Source organism: Desmodus rotundus, chromosome 10 (assembly GCF_022682495.2).
Source record: "Desmodus rotundus isolate HL8 chromosome 10, HLdesRot8A.1, whole genome shotgun sequence".
Taxonomy (NCBI): Eukaryota; Metazoa; Chordata; class Mammalia; order Chiroptera; family Phyllostomidae; genus Desmodus; species Desmodus rotundus.
Window position 1 is genome coordinate 110,191,837 of NC_071396.1, and position 25,081 is coordinate 110,216,917.

General features: G+C 42.3%; 1 protein-coding gene across 1 annotated transcript in view; it reads right to left on the bottom strand.

The window, feature by feature from the left end:
• NETO1 (neuropilin and tolloid like 1) overlaps positions 1-25,081 on the bottom strand; it is a 72,785-nt gene that overhangs the window by 11,305 nt on the left and 36,399 nt on the right. The window contains 3 exon segments of the mRNA XM_045187644.2: positions 6,599-6,827; positions 15,005-15,132; positions 15,249-15,290. Coding sequence (XP_045043579.1) covers positions 6,599-6,827; positions 15,005-15,132; positions 15,249-15,290 — 399 coding nt within the window.

Sequence of the window (25,081 nt, forward strand, 5' to 3'; positions counted from 1 at the left end):
AGGCCAGAAATAGATTTGTGCATCTCCTCTTCATCTCCTTTATCATCTTCATATTTTTTTGAAAAAAAATCAATACCTGCCTCTAAAACTCTGTGTTCCAATGTGACTTGGTTATCAGTCAGAATATCCAGTATTATTGAGTAAGATATATTTCAATCTCTTTTTTTAATATAAGAAATTCTATTCACAAATTTCAATTTAATACTACTCACATTAGATACTCCCCAATATTTCTGCTAAAATGGTGTATTCAAACTGTGGCAACCCCCCTCCAAAAAACATCATATTAAGAAAAGAGTAACACCTTCATAAGAAAATTATGTTCCACGGACAGAGACCACTTCCTTCCTGACAGAGGGCACGAACCACATCATGATTAAACCGTTAATATTTGAGTGCAAGAAATTATTACGCATTTATACTATGATTATGTCTGCCTTGGGTCAGCTACACGATTTATTCATTGTGTGCAATGGGACGTGACTGGACTCACAATGAGGAGGAGAACGTATCTCTTTGGGGTCTGTACTCTGATGAGTATTGGAACTTGCTCTGTTTTCCTGCCTGGTGGACACGTATCTTCGACAGTTGTTAGTGTAGACACGCTGTTCTGTTAAAGGTACTGTATTTGGGTTCATCGTAGAGCGGGCCAGCTCCCCAAGGGAGGACTTGCAGTAAACAAAGATCAGAGCCAAGCATAAACAGACCACCCTCAGGCCTGGAGTTCTGCGAGTTCAAAGGCTGACGATTCAGAATAATCGTCTTCTGTCTTCCTACAACAAATGTACACTGCCTATTTTCAGTGACAGACATAAAGTACAGAGGCTATTAAAGCCAAAATCCAAAAGGTTAATATAAATGATGCCCCAGAATCCCACCAAAAATTACAAGGAATGAGCCGTCATCATTCTTCTGCACAGGCTCCCTGGCAGACCCCTGCTTTACCGAAGATAATGTGGATCTCAAAAGTACAGTGAGCCCTGGCTGGGTGGCTCAGGTGGAGAGTGTTGTCCTGATAGGCCAAGGTTGTGGGTTCGATCTCCGGTCAGGGCACATACAAGAATCAACCAGTGAATGCATAGTTAAGTAGAACAACAAATTTTTGTTTCCATTTCTCTTTCTCTCTCTCTTTCTCTCTCTCTTTCTCAAATCAATCAATCAATATTTTTTTTAAAGTTCAGTGAAAACTTTGCAAAATTTCCTAAGAAATTCTAAATAACAAACATAGCAACCAAAGTTATTTAAATTAAGATGATTATTTTAGTCTAAAAAAATCCCTACTTGACAAAATCGACTTTAAATTCAAACTGTTCCCCTAAGCTATATATCCATATGCATAACATTCTTCAGTGACTTGAGTTCAATGAGCAAGGCAGTGATTAACTTTGTATGTTTGCGGTATTTTTGACAGGTGATATCTTTATGATACCTTTAGACCAACTAAATGTTCAGAAGGAAGGAAGAACTGGAGGGAGGGCGGGCGGGAGGGGAGCCCCTGGCAGGCTGTACAATTTTATGTCATTTTCTTTTGCTCTAAAGCCTTATTATATTTGAAGGCAAGAAAGCGCCCCCTAGGAAAGTTTCAGCACGCTGTTACACCGCGAACAGACGCAACGGGAGCCCCATCTCACTGCCACGCCCTTCCTCACAGACTCACACATTTCAAACTCACAGCTGCCCCGGGAGATTCCTGTTTTCTAGAAAAGGGTTTGGGGCTTGACATCAAGGTGTCAGGCAGAGGAAGTGGCAGAATTAACTGACTGATAGCAAATGTGTACCCTTATACATCTTTTCATGCTATTTCAGGTGTTTGAAAAATAGTTTTTCCAAGTGACTGATTTGTAACATATACAGATTGACATTTGGACTATCTATCACATTAAACGAACGTTCTAGTTTTCTACTGCTGACTAACAAGTTATTACAGACTTACTGGCTTAAAACAATGCCCATTTGTTACCTACAGTTACGCGAGTCAGAAGTCTGGGGTGGGGGGTGAGTTCTCTCCCTGGAGAAAAGGCAAAAATGAAGGAGGCGCTGGAAGCAAAGAACCCTGAACTGGGTTCTGATCTGGAGCATGGAGGCATCTTCCGAGCTCACCCAGGATATTGAAAGAATTCAGACCCTTGGGGTGTAGGACTGAGGTTCTTGCTTCCCTGCTGGCTGTCCAACTCAGCTCCTAAAGGACACCCACCATTCCCTGCCCGATGGCCCTCTTCATAACATGGTGGTGTGATCCCTTAAGGCCAAAAGGAGTATTTGCTACTGCTTAATTCTGACTTCCTCTATCCTGACCTTTACACCTTTTAAAAGGGCATAAACATTATTATCAATATTTTGTGTGTAGTTAGACCAACCAGGAAAGTCTCCTTTTTGATTAATTCAGAATCAAGTGACTAGGAGTGTTAACTACTTATACATCAGCCCTTTTGCCTTATAAAATGTCACATGACCATGGAGCGACAGCCCACGTAGTCACAGACTTTTCTTGCACACGCGAGGAGGGATATGCTTGAGGCTTGTACACTGGTAATAAAAATTCTGGAGTCATCACAAAACTCTGCCTGTCACGGTCCATCGGCTGGCTCCCCAGGCTCCCTTTCCCTCACAGGTGCAAGATACACTCACCCTTTCCCAAGGCTCAAAAGAGGCTCACCCCATTACATCAACCCAAAGTCCCAAATGTCCTCTTAAGTCAACCAGCTCCAAGTCCAAACTTTCACCATCTCAATCACCTAAATATGGCGAAAGTGGACCTCCTGAGAGCAGACCTTGGAGCCGCCTCGGCTTCAGCCCCTGGGGTATGGTTGCTCTCCATGCATGCACATAGCCATGGAGCCAAAGAGACAGCTACGCGTCCCTCCCACCACTCCCAACACACAAAGGTGGGACAGGCAAGATAACAGGCATAGAGATCCCGGCTCACAAGTAAGAGAGTGGAGAGCACGCAGGAGTCACTGGCCCAAAACAGTTATGAAATCCAGCAGGGGGAACTGTTGGATTTTTCCTGGTTATGTTTCAGGTTCTAGGACTTCATCCTCTGAAGCTGTGGGCTTTGCCCTCCAGGCTCCTGCGTCTGCTCTCAGAACCGTCCTAGAAAGGTGACAGATGTTTGTGGCTGAGTAGTTTTACCAGACTGCTGCACACCATCAGGATTTGGCGTTTCTAACAACCTCTTTGTATTTGGTACCCTCTGTCCCTTTCCGTCCAAGCTGACAGTGTTTCTGCTGAAATAGTTTTCTCAAGAACCTCATGGACCTTGCTTGAAATTTCACTAGGTTTTGTTTTTAGACAAAAGTCACACTCATGAATCTGGTTGAGATCATTCTTTCTCTCTCCTTGGCTCCTGCTGTGATGGCTGAGGGTGAGTGCCTTTAACCCTCCAGGAAGCCCTCTACTTTGACGGAGGATCTGGTAGGCATAACCTGAACCTCTCAAAAGGACCTTTTCGTTACTGACACTGTGATCTTTGGATGCTTCTGATGGTCAAGCAAAGGTTGGGTGGTTACAATGTTTAATAAATTCTAGTATTCATTTCAGGATACATTTACACATTAAATAAGTTATCTTTGTTAAAGAATATATGTCAAACTTAAGATGCAAAAATGCCGAGGTGTCTTTTGGGGTGCCCCTATGTGCCCATTCCACTGAATAAACATGAAAACAAAACTGCATAGGCAAAGAGACGCAGAATACATTTGTCTCAATCACAGCTTATTGTAAATGTACGAGATAATCACTGAGAATGCCTGTGCAACATTCCCCATTCAGATGGGAGTAGTCACCCATCCACTGTGTAGGAGCGTAAAGAGCTCTTCCTGTGGAGGAAGAGTACCCTGCTTCTTCTGGGTTAGTCATTGGAAAGGCCACCCACTTGAATGGCTTCTGCGGATATTTAATTATGTGCGTGGAAACTTTTACCTTTGACCTCAAATAGAAATGTTCCCAATGGTATATGCACAGTGTGACATCATTCACCATTTCTTATACAAGAAAAAATATTAAAGAATCATAGATCTTCATCAGTCTTAGAGTTGGAAGGGACCTCAGAGGTTAGCCAGCCTTTCCCCAATCCAAGAAAGACATTTCCCTACACTGTTCCCAGCAGATGATAATCCACTTCAGCTTGAATCACCCCTGTATTCTCTGTCAGAACACATTCAGTTTGGGAATATCACAGCTCCTATGAGCTAGACTTTTTTTTAAATAAATTGGACTCAAATATTCTCTTATAATTAATTTAACAAACATTCATCTTCCCATTCAGATACTAATGCATATCATCCAATACAAATCTAAGATAGTTATTACATTTTGAACAAAAAAAAAATCTCTGAGAAACACATTCCTTCTCCTTTTGGCCATTTCTCATGATTGTAGATACTTCTGCATCCTCTTCGAATAACTCCTCCCCTCCTCATTAATATTACCCGGAAGAGAACAGGCTACCCAGCCTGCATTTGGACCAGTACGGTTTCCCATAGACACTCTTCTCTGAGGGGTTCATTGCACTTCCCTCATATAAGCTAACACTGCATAAGATTTTTTGTCATTTACGTAAAATGGCTTACCCTGGGTTTAAGGAAATAAAAGGTTAGGATGTCCTAGGAGTCAGGGTTCCCCTGCACCATTTACATTGACTTGATACTTGAAATGTAAGAGTATATCTTTTCATCGCTCTCTGCTACAGTTTATGGTGTAGCTTTGAAAAACATTTCAGACTTTTTTGTATTTTTAAAACTTGGTGTTATCTAAAATATTAGCGAACCCTTCTGTATTTGTCATTCAAATTAGGTATGAGTTTTCAATATATTATTATCTAAGACTAAGAAGAATACTGAATGAAGTACACGGGAACTCCTTATCCCAGGCACGCCTGTGGGGGATGGCAGAACATTCAGCCAAATGTGCTTCGTTATAACCTGAATATCTTCATATTCCAGTCCAGAAAATGACCAGAAGTTTTTTGGATTTTTGGCCAAATACCTTGCTGAAATAAAAATGAGCTACTTCTAACATTTTGATCAACTCTTGAAATGAAGACATGGATAGCAGCCTGCTGTTAAATCTGCAATAGTACTGGGTGAGATATTTAACATACTCTCTGATGGTATCAAGATTCCGAAAGATGGAGTGACATTCAGGGCACCTGGTGTTCTAGAATTCTCCAGCTGGGTAATGAGAGAGCAACATAAGACCCAAACTACTTATTCAATATGTGAAAAAACTGTCTGATAGACTTAGTATTTATGAATTAAAAAAATATTAGCTGCTGTGCCTACCACTGAGAAACCCTTGAAATTTCAGATGTATTTAAAAATGTATAGCCTCAAATTACAAGGTGCCAATTTGATAAAGGTAAATTTCTCAGGATTATTTTCTATTTCTATATGTTTATTAAATATGAATTATTCATGGTTTTTAAAGAATATTCCAAATATATATCTATTAATATGACTCATTATTTGTTAGAACATAATTTTCTAAAATTGCTGTGCTTTGCACCTCTGTCTGGGTATCATCCATTCTGCCATTTTAAATGTATTCTGAAACTTTTTTCTCCTTGCTCCCTTTCCAAGCCATTCTCTCTCTTTGCCGACTTTCATGGAAACTATAAGAGAAGTGTGCTAAAGAGAACCAACCAAATGTTCCTATGTAGGTTGTTAGTATTTGTACTCAACCTTCACCGGAAGCTACTGTATAAGTTCTAAAAGCTTTGGAAGAGTTCAGCCCAAGAGAGAGAACTCATCATGTCCCAGCTGAACGGTGGGACTTGTCTTATGCAAGACTATGGCCCCTGTGCAGAAATGAGTAGTCAGAAATTAAAAATGGAACTCTGTCTTAACCCAGCGATTCCACTTCCAGAAATATATCTGAAGAACCCCGAAACACCAATAGGAAAAGAGCTTATGCACGCCTATGTTCATAGAAGCACTATTCACAATAGTCAAGCACTGGAAACAGCCCAATGCCCATGAGTAAGTGAGGATAAAAAGGCTGTGGCACATTTATGCGATGGAATACTATGCAGCAGTGAAAAGGGAACTCCTACCTTTTGTGACAGCATGGATGGACCTGGAAACTATTATGCTAAATGAAATAAGCTAGGCAGAGAAAGACAAATACCGCATGATCTGACATATATGTGGAATCTAATGAACAAAATAAACTAATGGACAAAAATAGAAACAGAAGCAGGTGGAACAGACTGACAGCTGCTGGGTGGGGAGGGGGGAGGAGTGGACTGCATGAAGGATGGTGAAGAGATTAACGAAAGCACATCTATGTGTGACCCAGGGACACTGACAATGAAGTGGGGACTGACTTAGGGAGGGGACAGCGTGGACCTCAGTGGAGGTGGGGATGGGGAGAGAAAGCAGGAATGTAGTGGCATAAACAATACACACACACAAAAAAAAAATACATAGACTGTCCTAGGTAGCTCTCTCCTGTCACTGGTCCCAACGAAGGCAGGGGACTCCCCCTGATGCCAGGCACGGACTGAGCAGCCTGACCTGCCACGCGCAAATGCCACTGGCGCCCGCGGGGCTGGCGTCGCCCCGCCCTCAGAAGGACAGGCGGCCAGAGAGAGGCTTACGTTCTTGAAAGGACGTGAAGAGCATCTGGAAGCGGCTGTTGCGGCTGCCCTCGTCAGCCCACAGGCGGATCACACCTAGGCCCGTGCGCAGCATGACGTCGTTGGCCACCGTGCTGCAGAACTTGGCCTTCAGGTCCTGCACCGCGCTGCTGCCATCATACACGGCCACGAAGTTCCTTTTGCATTCGTTGGAGTTCTGCATCTCATAGTCCAAGAATCGCAAGTAGATCTGCAACACAACGAGGGGACCATCACTTCCCCGAATCAAAAGAGGAGAGCCACTCAGTAAGTACCGGAAGTCCCTCTTTCTCAGCCTCACAAGCCTGTCTTGATTGCAATCAACCTTATTATTGTGGCCCGGGGATGGAAAGAAGGAAGGATGGATGAGTAAGTTCGAATTGTGGGTAATATTCTCTTCAGATGTTATTATCCTTCCTTTATGTAAATGTACCATTTTCCACAGCTGAGTATTTTTACCCCAATGATCCTATTTCTCCTCATAACTTCTCTGGAATGAGTTATGAGTTTTCCTAGGTCTGCTGTTTTATTTGGATCAGCACAAATGTGTAACAGATCCTCCCGATGCAGTCCTGTCAAATGCATTTCATGACGTCCACATCCGAAAATGCACAGGTAGAAATAATTTGTGCTAATACCAAAGGGAAGCAGAAGGGTATCAAAAGGTGGTTGCTGACTTTGCTTTGATGAAATTATTTCGCACAACTAGACTGCTTTGCTTTTGAGATAGACTATATTTAAAAAAATAAAAGATAGCTGACCTGCTATTATTTTCACCATAATAAAGTCAAGCCAGTTAGCTAAGTCCACATAAATACCAGCTAAATTAACACTAAATGAGTAAAAACTGTTGTGCAACCTACTCAATAGATTATTTTTAAAGATTCCCAACAACTCTATAAAGTTTTATTGTCATATTCAAATGAAAAACTCAGACAATGCAAATTTGACATTAGACATGACGTCCCCCTAACCCCCAAGTCCATAACCCTTCCTCTCTGTCACGCTGCTTCACGATACTTCTTATGGCCCACAGTTCGAATCTGACTGTGCTCCAACGTGCATTAAAAATGACAAGCAATAAATTCAACCAAAGGTAAACTTAAAAAGAAGTCATCTGTCCATTTTCCCACTGGTACAGCAATATCTAGACCATGGTGTTTTCCTCTGACTCAGACCTGATTCAGGGCTCTGAGGACATGGTGACAAACACAGAATGAGGCCCAGGGGAGAACACGAGTGTCCGCTAAGTCACCACACAAAGACGTGTGTCAGACTGCGAGCAGTGAGAACTCAGGTGCCATGAGAAGGCTGTCTGGGAAGGTTCTGGAATCAAGACGGTGTCTCTCGTACAAGTGTCTCCTAAGCGTTTTACATTTTTTTAAAACAGGAATGCCTATCAGCTATTTCCTCTTAAGTGCCCTTTTATTAATGCATCACCTATAAACTAAAGACATGCGTTCAATTAAAAAACTCTTTCATCACCCTATATTCCTGTTTTTCTTATTTATTTTATTATCTGTGAATCTCATAAGACACATGTTTCCCAGGTCCAGTATGCCTGCCCCTGCATTAAAAAGTATTATTATTTCAGTTAAAAGAAATTTCTCTTTTCTCCTCAATGTTCTCATTGGATGGGGCACTGGTTCTGGGGCACTTCACCCTCAGGTTAGTGGTTTTCCATCCCACTGACACTTTCGTGATATTTCAAGTTTCCCAAATGTCCTGGGTATTTTCCAGTTCACCCCCAATGCCTGTCCCAGTCAAAGTTATACTAATATTTCTAAAAACCATACTCTAATCTTTAACTGGCTTCCAAATGGTTATAATGAAAAAAGTTAAACACCATAAATGAGCAAAGTGTCCTTCCTCTTATCTCTGAATATCACACAATGATTTTTATGCACATAAATAAGTTCTCCGTGAAGTAAGCATTTCCCATTCTCTAACTACCAACTTCTTAAGAATTCCCAAGGTCTAGTTCAATGGTTGATTGGAAATCCTGTTTTCTTTATTGACTTCACTTGTTCAACACCAATCACATATTTATTGGATACCTATATGCCAGTGTTTCAAGTGCTATACATAATGATAGTTACATAGATTAATGACATTTTTATTATTTGTATGCAATGATTTTCAAAACAATGTATTTATAACTCTAACCTATAACATAAAAGCAAAGGAGAGTATGTTGCAGAATTATGAAGAATACTTATCATAACCATTTTAAAATGAAAAATGAAAGAGGTTCAGAAAAACGATGTCACTTTCTCAAAATGACACAGCCCCTGAGATCGGTACTGACTCAGATCATCGCGAAAAGTCTGCTCCTTAGTATCACACTGCACAGCCTCGCGTGCACTTGTAAAAAATTCTCACAGGCTTCTGTTCCATAAAGAACATTAGAATCGTACAGAGAACAAGCTGCAACAAAATTAATAAGAAAGCAAAGCCATGTCTCTTTTCTTAATGGGGCAAGGAAACAAGTTGACGATGGAGATATAAATGAGATTCATAGAAAATAAATGTGTCCCTCTGCAATAAATGGCGAGCTTCAATTTTCTCCAAAGATAAAGTGATTGTAGAGAAGGCTATTGCTGTGGTTAGAAAGGCAATTTGCGTATCTGGCCCTTGTTTTCTCGTTTGACAGTTCTAGAGAGGGTCCAAGTTTTCCCTAAAAGGAGATGGATTTGCATCCTTCCGTGAAGTGCACGGCTGAGGTCTGAGTACCTTCTACATTGAAAGGCCATTCCGATCCCACAGGACACTAGTTACAGAGGAAGTGATGAACAAGTGCAGGCACTAGAGTTTATCATTCACCTTTGAAGTATTCAATTATTTTTTACCTTCTTCTTTTTTATCATCCAAGAAAAGAGATAAAACATGTCAGTGGGTATTTAGCTTTCCTGGGTGTGGGGCTGTCACTGCAAATGTCATTAGCCAGAAAAGTGGCCCAGCTTCCGCACACTGGCTCTGGTGGAGGTCCTATAGAAGCCCTCCCTGCATTGTGATTTCAATAAGATCTCAGCAGAGGAAGCCTTGTGCCATAAGATCACTGCGGGGAAGAATGCCTTCTGGCCATGTGTTTGCTTAAGGGAGAAAACAGCAGAAAGCGCTTCAGTCTCTCTGCTGAAGAAAAGAGAAAATGGTCAACAGAATCCTATATAACTCCACTAAAATGGCCCGATTACCATCTCCTCTCAGGGAATCATTTTGATGCATTCTTCTTTCTAATCAATCATGAAGTTTGAGCTGACAAAATGATTTATTAAACAGGACTTGGGAAGCTTCGGAACATATAAGCAATTTCTAGTAATATCTGTCTTCCAATCGCACTAATAAGGGGAGAAGGATGCTTTTGCATACTCACAGCAAGCAAATCTAGCTAACAATTTACCAAGTAATATATTTGCAGACATTTAGAGGTGACCATTCAACCTGGTGCCTCCCTTCACATCACAATGCTGTACAGAAGACGGACCCTGTGCGGAGTGGTTGTTGAAGACTTGCCGGGACAGTTTCCTCCATGATAAATACAAAGTAAATACAACACAGGCCGTGGTTTCGAAACTCTACACTTGGGTAAACAGAGCCCACATCCTAAACACTGGGAAGCCCAGGGCTCGTGTGGCTGCTGTTTGATGTGTGACTGGACAGGCCAGGCTTTGTCGTTTTAGGTGGGACACCCCATGAATCTGGAAGGCAGCAACACCCCAAAGAAAATCAGGATAGCCTCTTCCTCTCTGGGATGCTGAAAAAACGCACAGTCTACAGCAAATCCTGACTTAACAATGTTAAAATGACTTTCTGATAAACAGACGAGTATCAAATATTTTAGGAGCCCATTTGAGTAGCCCTCCAAAATCCGTTATTACAAAACTGAGATATCGTTTAAAACAGAGTTGAACTACAACATTTTCATTGGTAGTTATCTAGCCAGTTAAATGTTTCATTTTGTTTACCCAGTTTTTTCTTTTTCTTTTTCAAGATAATAAGGGCAAATGCAATCTTTAGAACCTTAAAACTGATCATTGTAATCAATTACAGTTACTACCCCTTTGTCTATTGCATTAGTTTTCCCCTTGCTCTGTGACAAATTACCACAAGCTGAGCCGCTTGAAACAATACCCATTTATCATCTCTGTAGGCTGGCAATACTCTCAGGCTGCTGAGGGTGTGTACATGAGACAGAAAACCGAGGTCTCTGAAGCCTGTTTTCTTGGTGACTGTTTCCCAGGGCTCGTTTTTAGGTCCTAGAAAACAGTCTTCGTTCTTCAGACCCTCTGGCTTCCCCTTTGCCCACAGCCAGAGAAAACTTGGAGTTTTAAAAAAAAGCTCATGTGATTAGATTAGGCTCACCTGGATAAACTCTCTTTTAATTAACTCAGAATGAACTGATTGGGAACCTTAATTGCATCAGCAAAATCCCTTTCGCCAGGAACTTAACATAATCAACTGTGTGCTATTTATCTTAGACACGGCTCTAGGGTCCGGGCTGGAAATCTTCAGGGTCATCTTTAAGATTCTGCCCACAACGATGAAGTTCAACCTACAATTAACTTCAACACAACTTCACTTTGAAATATTGACTTCTTATATATGTTTTAATTGTATCCTAATTGCATTCAAAACATTTTTAAATAAGTAAAAACATATTCAAAATTCATTTCAAGCTTTAAATGATGGGTAATTACTAAAAGCTAGAGTTTTATTCTCCTAAGACCTGACGTCATTAAATTAGCTACATTTGTACATTTTTACAAGTGTTTGACTTATCTATTTTCCTGACTTCACAAATCTGAAAATGCCCCTGAACAGTGTGGTTTTGTGACATCACCCTGGACTGAGTCCGGGGAAAAAGATCTTGCTTTAGCGCTGTTACTAACCAAGTACTTGGGCAATCCTTCATTACAAACGCATCAAGTTTCGGTCTTGAAAGGGGTTTAGTATCATCCATGCCAAAAATTTACTTGACTTTTTAATTATTATACAAAATCCCTGCCAGACTCCTCTTGGATTATTCCTCCTGTGGAATTTCATTTGATCTTTGGGCAGCTCGATTATTCAAACAAAACCCAAAAACCTTATCTATATTGAATCAAAAGCTATATTGCTCCAGTTTCAAGCATTCAAGTAAATTGCAGTGCTTAAAACCGGGCAGATTTAGCCTTATCCTTCCCTTCCTGTGTCCTATCGCAGCCCTTCAACTGTGTGAAGATCAATGCCATGCCCACTTCTCTAGATGTGCATCAGTTCATTTTCTCCACGACGTTTCTCTGAAGGACAGACACTCTTCTCGGCACTGATGAATAAGCCCCACTTCGTGGAATGAACATCCAAGTAGGTACCATGATGGGGTCACCCAACACTCGTGTCTGGACCAGACCCAGAACGCGACAGCATGCTCTCCTTCCACCGTCCTTGCTCTGGAATCTGCGCAAATCCCAAAGACTTGCTCACAGGGGCATGTCCCCGCACCCCACTGCTAACCCATGTAACACTCCATCGCCCTCACTCAGCTCACGCATCTGTCCAGTGAGCTGGCGAGCAATGGATTTCCAAAGTCCTCCCTGCCTCTGGTGTACCCAGTTCTAAAAAACTGGATTAAATACATTCTAATTAAAAGGGATCATCTAGTGATGCTGAGCATCTTTTCATATGTCTCTGGGCCCTCTGTATGTCTTCCTTGGAGAAGTGTCTGTTCAAGTCCTTTGCCCATCTTTTAATTGGGTTGTTTGTCTTCCTGGAGTGGAGTCATGTGAGTTCTTTATATATTTTGGAGATCAGACCCTTGTCTGAGGTATCATTGCCAAATATGTTTTCCCATACTGTTGGTTCTCTTTTTATTTTAATGCTGTTTTCTTTAGCCATGCAGAAGCTTTTTATTTTGATGAGATCCCATTTGTTTATTCTTTCCTTTATGTCCCTTACTTTAGGGGACATGTCTGTGAGGATGTTGCTGCGTGGAATGTCTGAGATTTTCCTATCCATTAGAGAGATGCAAATTAAAACCACAATGAGGTACCATCTCACACTGGTCAGAGTGGCCAACATAAACAAATCAACAAACAAATGTTGGAGAGGATGCGGAGAAAAGGGAACCCTAGTGCACTGTTGGTAGGAATGCAGACTGGTGCGGCTGCTATGGAAAACAGTACAGAATTTCCTCAGAAAACTAAAAATGGAACTGCCCTTTGACCCAGAAATTCTGGGATTATACCCTAAGAACCCTGAAACACCAATCCAAAAGAACCTATGCACCCCAATGTTCATAGCAGCACAATTTACAATAGCCAAGTACTGGAAGCAACCGAAGTGCCCATCAGCAAATGAGTGGATCAAAAAACTATGGTACATTTACACAATGGAATTCTACGCAGCAGAGAGAAAGAAGGAGCTTATACCCTTTGCAACAGCATGGGTGGAACTGGAGAGCATTATGCTAAGTGAAATAAGCCAGGCGGTGAGGGACAAATACCACATGATCTCACCTTTAACTGGAACATAATCAACAAAAGAAAAAAGCAAAGAAAATATATCCAGAGACAATGAAATTAAGAACAATGTAACAATAGCCAGAGGGGAGTGGGGAGAGGATAGTGGGGAGAGAGGTTTACAGGAGCTACTATAAAGGAAACATGGACAAAATCAAGGGGGAGGGTGGAGGTGGGTGAGGGAGGTGGGTTTGGCTGGGGTGGGGTGGAGGGGTGGGGAGAAAATGCAGACAACTGTAACTGAATAACAATAAAAATTTTTTTAAAAATAAAAAATAAAAGGGATCATCTATATTACTATTCTCAAACAAAGCAGATATCAGAGATTGTATATTCTACTTGTGAAAAGGCTGATTAGCAATAGATACTTGACTTAAATAACCCAAATAAGCAATAGGTTTCCATCAGCCATTATCATGCATGCTTTCACCAGGAGCCAGATCAAGTTTAGTCCGTGTCCTGACCGTCTGTTCTCCCAGGCGGCTAGGAGCTCCTCAAAAACAGGAGGCCCACATGGGCAGCCACCTCCAGTTCTTGCTTTTCTCCAGCTATTCAGAGCTACTTCCCATCCTCGACCCTTTCATTTAACAGAGAAAGCCTGTCACAAGGAAGCCATCTTTGTCCGGCCCTGCAGGTGGCTTCCCCTTTGAGTCACAGGATGCCTGATTCTGTAACAGGCAGGCACATTGGGCATGGATGTTCTGTTTCCGTACAAAAGACAGTCTACTTGTGAGCTGGCAGAAACGGTGTGTGTTTACACTCCCATAAAAGCCTGCTCTGTGATAGGGACAGTGACAAAGATGCTGCCTGTGACTTAGGTGGGACACATATGCGTCCAGTGGAGAAAACCTCCTGAAAACCTTCCATTCATAGGGTTTAAGGAAAATGAGGAGCACTTGCCTGTGGTGAGCGTATAAGAAAGAACAATCTAACTCCCTCAGAATTGATGAGGGGAGTTGAGTGTTATGGTACCAACAGCCTTTGACTTTTTTTAAGGAGGAATTACTGCCTTTCATTGAGATGCAATTAACTTTTTCAAAGATGTGTTCAGACGTGAGGTGACCTGCAAGTGACAAACCTGGAATGTGGGCCAGGTCTCTGACCCTCCATACTGGAAGTTCAGGGAAAGTGTGCCACACTTCCAAATTACATGCAGACCCCAGACAAAAATATTTGTGAAGAAAGACAAAACTGTTTCCTGAAACACCAGCTTCCTCAAAGGTGACTCCTATTTCCCCTCGAATACCCAGTCACCACATTCTGATGTATCTATCGGTGCCCTTGCTTCACCTGTCCACCTTCGTAAACCAGCCTCAGCTCCGGGGATGACTGCCAGGCTTCCCGGGGCTCTTCTGCTCCCAGTGCTGACCCCTCTGCCCTTACTTCACAGGAGAACGACTTTCCAGAATGCAGATCTGATCATGTCACTGTCCAGCCTGCCACACACACTTCCACGTGCCACTAATGCTCCCCTGGGTCCTGTTGACCCCTGGATCCTGGCCTTCACATGGGTTTATTTTAATGCCAGAGATGTGTTGTTTTGCAAGCCCTGATCAGTTTATTTCCTTGATATGATTTCGGGTTGAGGAACATAAGTGTAATTATAATACTTAGAACCACCCCTAAAGGACAACATTTCAATCCATCTTTCTGAGGACTGGGATTATAGTAGAGTCTCTTGTTCAGGTTACCCAATGATCTTCGGCAACGTCTCCCTGTTATTTATGACATGAAAGCGACACGGGACAGGAGAAGACATGCTGCATTTCAGAACCTAAATAAAACAATAGCTTACAGTGTGGCACTGAGCCCGTCCAGCTTGCTGAAAGCTATGCATGCTCTGACACTTCCCAGGGGGGCTGTCGAGTCTGGGTTTGACCTTTAGACTGACCTTGGATCGTGGAGGTGCCCGGATGTACCACTTGCAATCAACGGCCTCGCTAGCAGAAGCTTTGCCTTCCTTCACAATTTGTATAGACTCCACAATTCCTTCAGGACCGCCCATCTCAAACTCACACACTAAATAACAGAATGCCAAACAAACACAAAAATGGAGCTTGAATAATAAACCAAAAGTATATTTCACAGCAGAAAATAAAGACCTCTGAACATGATTAAATATCTATTTTACCAACCTGGTAATGGTTTCAAAACGCCAAGGTCCTTAAAGTCAGGATCTTAAAAATTGAGAAAAAGACAATTAATCTTTATCTGCATTTATTAGTTACAATGATGTTGAGCAAGATACCATTACATGATTCAGGGACCTGCCTGAAAACCCACATTGGGGGGAATTAAATGCTTAAATAAAAACTCCCCGATAATACCAGATGGAAATGTTAATTTACCTAACATATCGTTATTACTACAGTTTTTATCAATACAAAATAAGCCATTTTTAAAACCATCCAATGCCATTCATTTCTCTAATCATCAAATAGGAATCTTACTCATTATCTCTAACTCCATAATTGGACAATAGACGACTTTGTAAAATATCTCCATAGATAGTGCAAGGTTTGGGTAAAATTTCCATTTGTTCTAGATACAACTCTTTCTTCTGATTTAGAAGATTCTGTAAACTGTTGAAAGATAATTTTCAACTGAAATACTGGAAGCACAAAGTTAAGATACCAAACCTAAGGCTTTTCTCCCTTGGCAGACCGCACGATTTTCTTCTCATCAAATTGTCTCCCTGCCTCTTCCTTTTAAGGCCCCCAGAATTCTGTGCCCACTCAGCACCCACTCCCCCGGCTCCGCTTCCTCTCCACCTGCAGTGGGCTCAGGCATCTGCCATCTGCTCTGCACATTAGTGTCGTGGAAGCCTGACTTCTTGTGAGCCTCAGAAGAGCCCTTGTCATTAGAAGCCACCATGGTGGCCACTCCCTTCCATTTCCCAGGGTGGATTTTGAGACAGGCGTGCAGCCCACGCGCTATAAAGATCAGCCCGTTGGAGGGCTCAGGACATGTCCTGTCTGTCCTGGGCACTTGTGCGGGATCATGTGCAGTGGCCCTGTGATGGCGACAGGTGAGCTCTGACGATGAGCAGAACGGAAACCTGAGGGTGAGCGAGTCCTTACCTATGTCACCGGGAAGTGGTGGTGACCAGCTCTGCAGTCACTCCCCTCTGGGAGCTTTTTGCTTTTGGAACAATCCACATCTTTCTAGTCTCAGTGAATTTGAATTGGATTTTCTTTTATTTATGGGTGAAAGCTTCAAAGGTTATAATTTATCTCAGAGGCACATGGTGTCCAATTTCAAAGATGATTCTGAAACTTAATTTTATTTTACTACTACGCTATTCATTATAAATTTAAAATCTTATGAAGTTGGGAATACAGGGTGGGGCAAAAGCAGGTTTACAGCTATGAGTACACGGACACAGAGTTTCTTCTGGTGTTACGTACCCACTCTTGCATTCCTCTCCATACGAACAATTGTGAACCTACTTTTGCCCCAACCCGCATTTTTCAAGGCACTGCTCAGCTGTGGTCTAGGGCTGAAATGTGAAAGGAGAGTGCTCCTTCTGGAGGAAACGGGTTCTGGGGATTAAGACCGTGGCTGCGTGGACGTCCGTGGACACATAAGAGTGCTTGTTTGCGTGTCTGTGAGCTCGGATGCACCAGCCGGCCTCGTCCTGGGCTGTTGCTTGTGTGTCTGTCAAACAGTGACATGTGCTGGCCCGTGGAGACGGGAAGGCCTGGGCGGCCATTAGCGCACTCACATCGCCTGCAGTTTAGACTCGGTTTATACTATGGGCGCTGTTAGAACGTGGTCATACATTTTACATCAAATTCCTTTGCAAATTCTTCTTAAAAGTTCTTTTGTCTTTTTTTGCGGGGGGGGGGGGGGTTGGATAAATACTTGTATGTAATTTCTATGAAAGAAGCAGAAATAAGGGCCACATAGTTCATTAGGAGTAGGACACCCCTAGCAGGCTTTCCTGCCCCCCATCATCTAAAGCAATAGATGTTTGTTTATTCTTTCAAGAAACATATATTTAACTCCTACTGTCTGTAAGAAAGGGAACCATGTTTCATATAGCGTCACTCAGGCTGGTTGCCCCCACTGGGCAGCTGTGTTGTATGGAAAAGACCATCCACATCCGTCCTTCTTTTCACATCCAGCTTGACCGCCTTGGTTACCCAGGCTCGCTATTATTCATTATAACTTTTTTACTGTTTTGAATAATGCTTAATAATAGACACGACCATTAGTCACCATCTCCTTTTTGATTAGAACGTTCGGTCTTGCATGCTGTTCCTGGGATGGTTGGGGAAGTGTAGCTGGTATTCTATTTTCTAGCTGAAGGCTAACATGTGTCGTTTTTATAACTCATGCCAGACAAGGTAGAGAGAAGAGCCTGTTCGGGTAATCAAAAATGTATCTTTGTCTTTGTAGTAATGGTGAGAGAACTGATAGTTATTTTTTTAAAGAACTTTAGGAAAAAAATGTTTCTGCAACTCCATTGGAATTACCCACCAGCCATACCACCATTGCCACGATAGACGGTCCGCATGAACTGCTGAAACCAACCAAAATAAACACCACTGGGATTTTTAAAAACAGCCTGCACTGAATTTAAGAATACTAAGATCGATTTATCGCCCCAGGTTGTTCAAGGTCAATGACAAATTATTACACGGAAGCACAATGATGTTCACAGAGTAAGGTGTCTTCTATTCCAGAACCCCTGCCCCCGTCAAATCTAGTCCACAAAGCAACCTGAATACATTAAAAAAAAATAATCTAGATCTAATCATGATACTCACCTGGCTTTCCATTGCCTTTGGGATAAAACCACGACTCTATTTCATGGACCACAATACCCTGTGCACTCCCGCCCCGACCACCTGGCTCCCTTAGTCCCCTGCTGCTCGCCTCTGCTCTCCCCACCTCCAGCCCCATCGCCCTTTCTCTTTCTGCAGCACTGCAGGCTGTTCCTGTGGTCAGCACTTCGAACTTAAACTCTACTGTCTGCAATATCGTTCTGCCAGGCCCTCGCGTAGCCGGATCTTCCCCATTCCTCAGTTCTTGGATCACGTAGTATATTCTCCGAAACGTCTTCCTGGATGACCCTCTCCACAGTGGTATTGTTTCTGTGATCACAGCTGGCGATTGTTTTGCTATTCATTTACATTTTGATTGACGGTATTCTCCCACTAGACGAGCGGACTCCCTTTCTCCACCATCCTTACACTGTCTGTGTCTAAAGTTGGCCGAGAAGGATGAACCTGAGTATTTCAAAGAGATCTCTTACTTGTGGAAGGAGCAGTCTATCTACTCCAGACAAAGTGGGAAAGTGGAGGAAAAAACATGACCGATATTCTTATTCCTCCTGCTCTGTAGATGTGAATAATTTGCCTTACTGTGGTTCAGGCACAGAAAAAAATATTTTCTAGTAATTTTTTGTGACAGTTTGATTGCAACATTATTTTGAGACAGATATTGAAATGTATTGAATATTTTAAAGGTAGATGTAATTAACTCTCCACAAGCTAAACATCCTGTGTTGCTTCTCCGGCCAATATGAGAAGCCCCATTAAGATGCTTCTGCAGTTTTTTCACTGCCAGTTTGAAGCTCTAACAAATGGGTTTTTTTTTTTATTTTTAAGAGCTCATTATATCTGTGTTTGAAAAGTTCAGTTCTTTTTCTGTAATGATTGATCTCGAAATGAGGCTACAACTGAACTGGAGCTGGTGCAGTCACACCACTCAGAAATTTTCTGTTGCAGAACGCACATTAAGCTAAATGTTAACACCCATGAAGCCTGGGGAAGAATAGATTTTATTATATTTTCGTTTCTTATTTAGGATTGTGTCATTTTCTTTGAAGTAGCGTCTTCACTTCCGTGAGTCAGAGAACTCTGCTATGCCAATTTTTTTCCAGCCTTTTTAGATGTTAAACAATGCAGTTGGCTTAAGAAAGCAAGTCTCATTTTCCTTTCAAAAGTCTGCAATGCATCTTTAAACACAACAAAGTACATATACAATTTTTCATTTATTTTATAATGAAATAATGTCAGTATAATAATTCTATAGCATATAATAACATGTTCTATAATTATATAAAATAGTTATTCCATGTATTTTTTAAAATATTTTATTTATTTATTTTTAGAGAGAGGGGAAGGGAAGGAGAAAGAGGAAGAGAAATATCCACGTGTGGCTGTTTCTTGTGCGCCCCCTACTGGGGACCTGGCCCTCAACCCAGGCATGTGTCCTGACTAGGAATCGAACTGGCAACACTTTGATTTGTAGCCCACGCTCAATCCACTGAGCTACACCAGCCAGGCTACTTTTTTATTTAAGAAAATTTTTGAAAAAGATAATATTGCAAAACAAAACAAAAATAAATAAATACAAGCTTAAACTTGTTTGTTGCACTTCTCAAAGTAAAAATGACAGAGTCACTGAAACATCTTACACAGTAAGTTAGTGAATCGCAGTGGGTGGAGAAGCCCACAGTTTCCCAGGAAACTAATAAGGCGGTGCATTATAATAAACAGCCACCATTATTAAACGGCTACTGGATGGAAAAGTCAGTAAAAAAAAGACAGCCCAGGGCAGTGCTGCTTTGTAACTTTGCAGTAGCTCTCTGATTTTCAGTCTCAGGTGAAGCAAGAAGACAGTTAATATCTCACCTGCAGAACTTTACTTCTGCCTGACAAGTAGACAGATGTACAGGCTTGGCTGAGCCAGCTCATTGTGCTTGAAGTCGTCCAGTTTCAGCATGGAGCAGTCTCCGAAGACTTCTCTGATGGGAGTGCTTGGCAACAAATGCAAGTAGTGATGGAGTATTCAAATCGCGGAATAACTGGAGTCTTACGACTCGGGCGAGCCCATCTGTGCTGACGCCGCAAAGTCAGGGGGGGATGAAACTGCTGACACCTCACAGGATTCTAGACGGTGCTGCAACCCTTCGCCATTAGTGTTTGCTGGGTAACTTGCCCCATGCACTGGTGGGGTAAACACGCACCTTACTGAAAAGTCCCCTCGGTGAAGCCCTAAGAATGACTCATCTTTTAAAATCTAAAATTTTGAGAGCATGCCTTTGCTTTAGGCTGAACATAGGGAGTCTGTTGACTTTGAGGGAGACAATGGACAATTTTGGTGGCAAATGATAAAATTTGAGCTTCTGGCAAAGGGAAATGTATCCATCACTGCGTATTTGACAGCTGCTCAATCCTCAAGAATTTTTAAGTGTGACTGTTGCTATGAACAAACATGATTTTTGATCTTAAGTAATGAATTGTGTCACTATTGGGAAGATATGTATAATAGTGATTCAATAGCTGTCAGCTAGTGATATATGACATTAAACAACCACAGAGGGTAAAGGAGGCAGTCTAAGAGCGAATACCCTGATACATGTTAATGTAACAGAAGATAAAAATTCATCGATACAGTTTCACATTCCTCACTGCAACTACCCTTTAAGAAGCTGTCGCTTTTTGAGGTTTGAAGTAGTATCCATCAGATAAGCCTACAAAAACACCGTTTTCTTTTTAACTACTCATCGCTGTGAGGCTGAACTTCCTTCACATACTTTATCCATAAAGACACATTGTGACAGATTTAATGTGGTAGCAGATTTGAGAATCTAGTTGTCCTATAATAAGCCAAATCTCGTTAAATAGATTTACAAAACTGTGAAACGAGGTCATTGTCTAGTTATTATTTAACATTAATTAATATTTTAATATTAATCAGTGCTTTAAAAATACGATTCTCAACACATAATTGGTTTATTGGTGTAATTTTTCTATATATGAATAGCTATTTAAAATTTTATCCATGTAGATGTGTAATATGATAAATATCGGATGATACTGCTACATAAACCAAAATACTTTGAGTTCGCCAGTGTTTTTTTAAAAAAGAATAAGGGTTTTGAAACTCAAATATTTCGGAATTTCTGCCCTAACCAACCACATCTTTGTATCTAGATGCATGCCTTCTCCCGACAACACTCTGTTACCATTTCCCAACTCCGGCTCCTGTGATGCCTGTATTCCACGCCCCAAAGAGATTTCCACGGTGCTCGCAGCTGCGCTGTGGGTGGACGGGCCGGGAACTGCTGCCTGCCTGATCAGACTGTGAATGCACGCAGTCAGGCATCTTCATCTCACCAAGGAGCAAAGTGGGGTCCAACCACTTTAGGAAAATGCAACTTGTTTCAACCTGTAACCTCAATAGCTTACTAGCTCTCTCTAGATCTCAAACCGCTAAATGTTTCTGAAACATTGTTGGTTTCACTACAAGGAGGATGGTGTTGGTTTAGGCTTTGGCAGCTCACGTGGGCCACTGGGCCCCAGGACACAGGGATACCCTCCGCACAGCGCTTTCTGGGGAAGGCACTGGCCTGACTGGGCCATGTAGCTCTGTTCACAAAGCCCTCTGGTGACAGAAATCATCTCGGACCCTTTGACATGTTTGCCATGCACAGCTCAACTGCCTGACAGCTAGTCTTGGAGAAAGTTAATCGATATTTTTCTCAGACTTTCATACTCTTCCCATTTCGAGTTATGTCACGAGCTTCATAACATCTCCCCTTCTCATCTCTAGTGACGTGGGGTAGCCCTGCAGCGTCTGCGGGAACATCTTTGTGAACCCAGCCCTTGGGTTGGCACTAACTGCCCACTGCCATGGCCCCGTTCTGTTTCCACCCTTCCCCTCCCTGCAGCCCCTCCCGCCGTTGACCCCTCACTTCCTACTCAGCATTGAGAAGCATTATGTCTGTCATTTTTTTAAATCAGTTAACTGAACTTCATTTAGAAATATAAATGCAAGGATCATGAGAAAGCCTTAAAGTCACAGCTAAACAAATGGACTGTGGACACAGGGCAGCTGGATCGGCCATGCAAATGTAGCTGCAAGTCAAGATCTTTTGTGCTTCCTGAGTTGGATGAGCCTCAGCCCTTCTAAGCAGAGCCGGGCCAGCCTTTAGTTGGCAATGTGGGGACTGCTCTCTGTGAGTGGCCTTGGCAAGGACACCAGAGTGGATGTGCCAGGCACCAGCAGTGCACAGAGGCCATGGAAGTCTCCGTGGGATGAGGGGTAAATGCAGATGTGAAAAGCCAGGTGCTGCCCCGCCAATACGTCAGCGGAAAGGCACACGGGAGGCACACACCTCTGAACAAATCCTGGAGAAACCCATGGAAAGCAAGAATCATCACGTATCAGTATTCTCCTCTAGCAAGTAACCTTGGCCCACTTTAAGTATAGGACAGTTAACATTTTACAAAAAATATTTCAAAATCCTTTCCTCTGCATTTGACGCGTCCCTTTGGTGCCACTGGCACTCACGTCCCCAATACTGTGGGAACTCAGAAGGTGTCAGTGGGTATCTGAAGACTGAGTGCTCCCCGTGGGAATTCCCTGACCACAGTCACATCCCTGGTTTTGAACCACGTGTTAAGAAAGACCAGAGCTCCTCAAACCCCTCCACCTCTGAGAAGGAACTATTTTTCAGCAAGAGTAATGTCCTTCTTGGTAAACTGGGGAGAGGATAGCTGCTGGAGCTCCAGGAGGGGCTAGACTGCCAGGGTCCATCCTCACGGACCTGAATCTATCCTGTGGGGATTGTAAGAATCAAGTCCATTTCCCACCTATATCGAATACTACTCAAACGGCTCACTGAAATGCGTCTGAGGATTTTTAGTAGTGCTATACTCACAGTTCTTTCCATTGGCTTTTTAAAATATTTGTGTAATTGTAACCATTGTGTTGCATTATAAAAACCCTGAGTGACTCACTTCCCTTAGGCTGCAGTTGAAGACCGAGCTGTTTATTAGACATTTGTTAAATCTGGACTCCCTTTGCTTAATTGTCAATCATTCACATATAAGAGCACCTACATTATTTCATCATGAAGTCTGAAAATAATCCAAAGTTTCCCCAAAGTACTGGCCTAAAGCAATATAACTCAATGGCATCGTTTTTAGGTCAGAAGGGGAGGGTTAGGCATCGCTTGCTTAGTCAGAGAGTAGGATTGATGAGAACTCATCGGTTATATTCCCTTAGACTCTTTACTTTTATCTGCCGTTAGCCTTCTCCTGATTATCTGAGCTGAACACTTCAAAATCAAAATGAGCTTGACTTCTTCACACTGCCCTTTCATCAAAAACACACCAAGAGCTTTCAATTACTCTTTGTAAAATATCTCGCTACTGACCTCCCTTCCCAGGCTTCCACGGGCTTCTTAATCCCAGCCTCATCGCCGTAGGGCATCAGAATCTAGGCAGCCTCTTTGCCTTAGCCCTGCCCTCTGCCAGTGCTTTGCAACTAATTCGTGAGCTAAGTTTACCTAAAAGGCTTGTGGCCAACACCAGCTGCCAACTGGGGGAGTAAGTGAGGGCGCTGGAGCACCCCTGGGCTCGCCAACACATACACCATCCGCCAACAGAGACGTGAGAAACAGGCTGCATTTCTGTCTTAAGCCGTGAAATTTTAGGTTTCCTTTAACCCAACAAATATCAAAAGATTGTTGAGAGTTGCACACCTAACACAGAGATTGAAAGAGCCTCTAACATGGCTTTCATTGACCCCTTCCTAGAAACTGTGCCCTGGTGTCCCTGGTGTGTGGCCCTGTGACTCACTTCCAACAAGAGTGACACACTTCCAGCAGCAGTGACAATAGAACGAAGATTTCTTACAGAGATGGTGACTTCAGTTCATGCTCTCTCTCTCTCTCACCTCTCATTTGCTCTAAGGAAAGTCAGCTCTCATACCACGAACTACCCCTCAGAGAATCCCACAGGGCCAGGAAATATTGACGGGACCCGACAGCCGGTGACGACTGGGCCATGGCCAGGGCGATGCAGGCCAGCCAGACGGGCAGCCTCGCCCCGCTGAGCCCTTCACGCCTGCACCGATCTTGTCCCCTGAGCTATTGAACTTCTTTTTTAAGTCTTAAATAACAGTAGCCTGTGGTTGGCATACACTAAAAAAATCTAGCCCTTGTACTTTTTGATTCTTAGTAGTTACTATTAATCAAAACTATCATACAATGATTAAAAAATAAAACTAAAAGAATACATGCACATTTAGCAATAATTGTTTGGAAATTAGTGGGAATACTACAGAAAATGAATTTGACCATGCCATCTATTCACCTTTTTAAAATCACATTTTTAACTGATTTTTAGAGAGAGAGGGAGGGAGAGAGAGAAACATCAATTTGTTGTTCCACTCATTTACACATTCATTGGTTGCCTCTTGCATGTGCCCTGACCAAGGACTGGACCTGCAACCCCAGCTCATCGAGCGATGCTCCAGTGACCTGAACTACCCTCCAGGGCGACATTTATTCTCTTTTAGAAGACTCCTGAAGGCAATACAGTTTTCAAGGGAAAATATAGAATTCTCTCAAGTACTTGCCTCTTGCAGTTTTAAGATATTGAAGAAATATATTGACAACCTCGAGTCCGATGGACTCTGCCTCTGGCCACACGTTTCTCTGTATTTCAGAAACACTGTGAGGCCCATGTGGGAAGGTCTGCCCTGGAGGGTTCACATCCACAGGCCGCACCGGCATGGCGGGGGAAGGTGGGGGAGCTATGCAAAGACGGCTGCCTCAAAATAAAGACGCCGACTTCATTTTCAGAGCAGAATATTCCCTTATTCCCTTGCCCAGTTTAAGCCCCTTCTCTGAAAAACAGGACTTCATTCATCCTGGTATATTCAGATGTTAAAGTTAAACATGGGGCATTTTTTATTCCAGAGGAGCTGTTGCTTATTGGGATGTTCTGATTGGCTTGGGGACTAAGCATTTTATATGACAATATTATTATTTATATTATGATAGTTCCTTGGGAGAAATTATAGAATAAAATACTATGCTAATTATAATTTATAAAAAGATTTCCTTGTTTATCTATTAGTCAAATAAAGTAAACAAACAATACATTTTTAAACACCCATGATTGTCAGGGCAATTTTATTATATATATAATTTTCCATTATT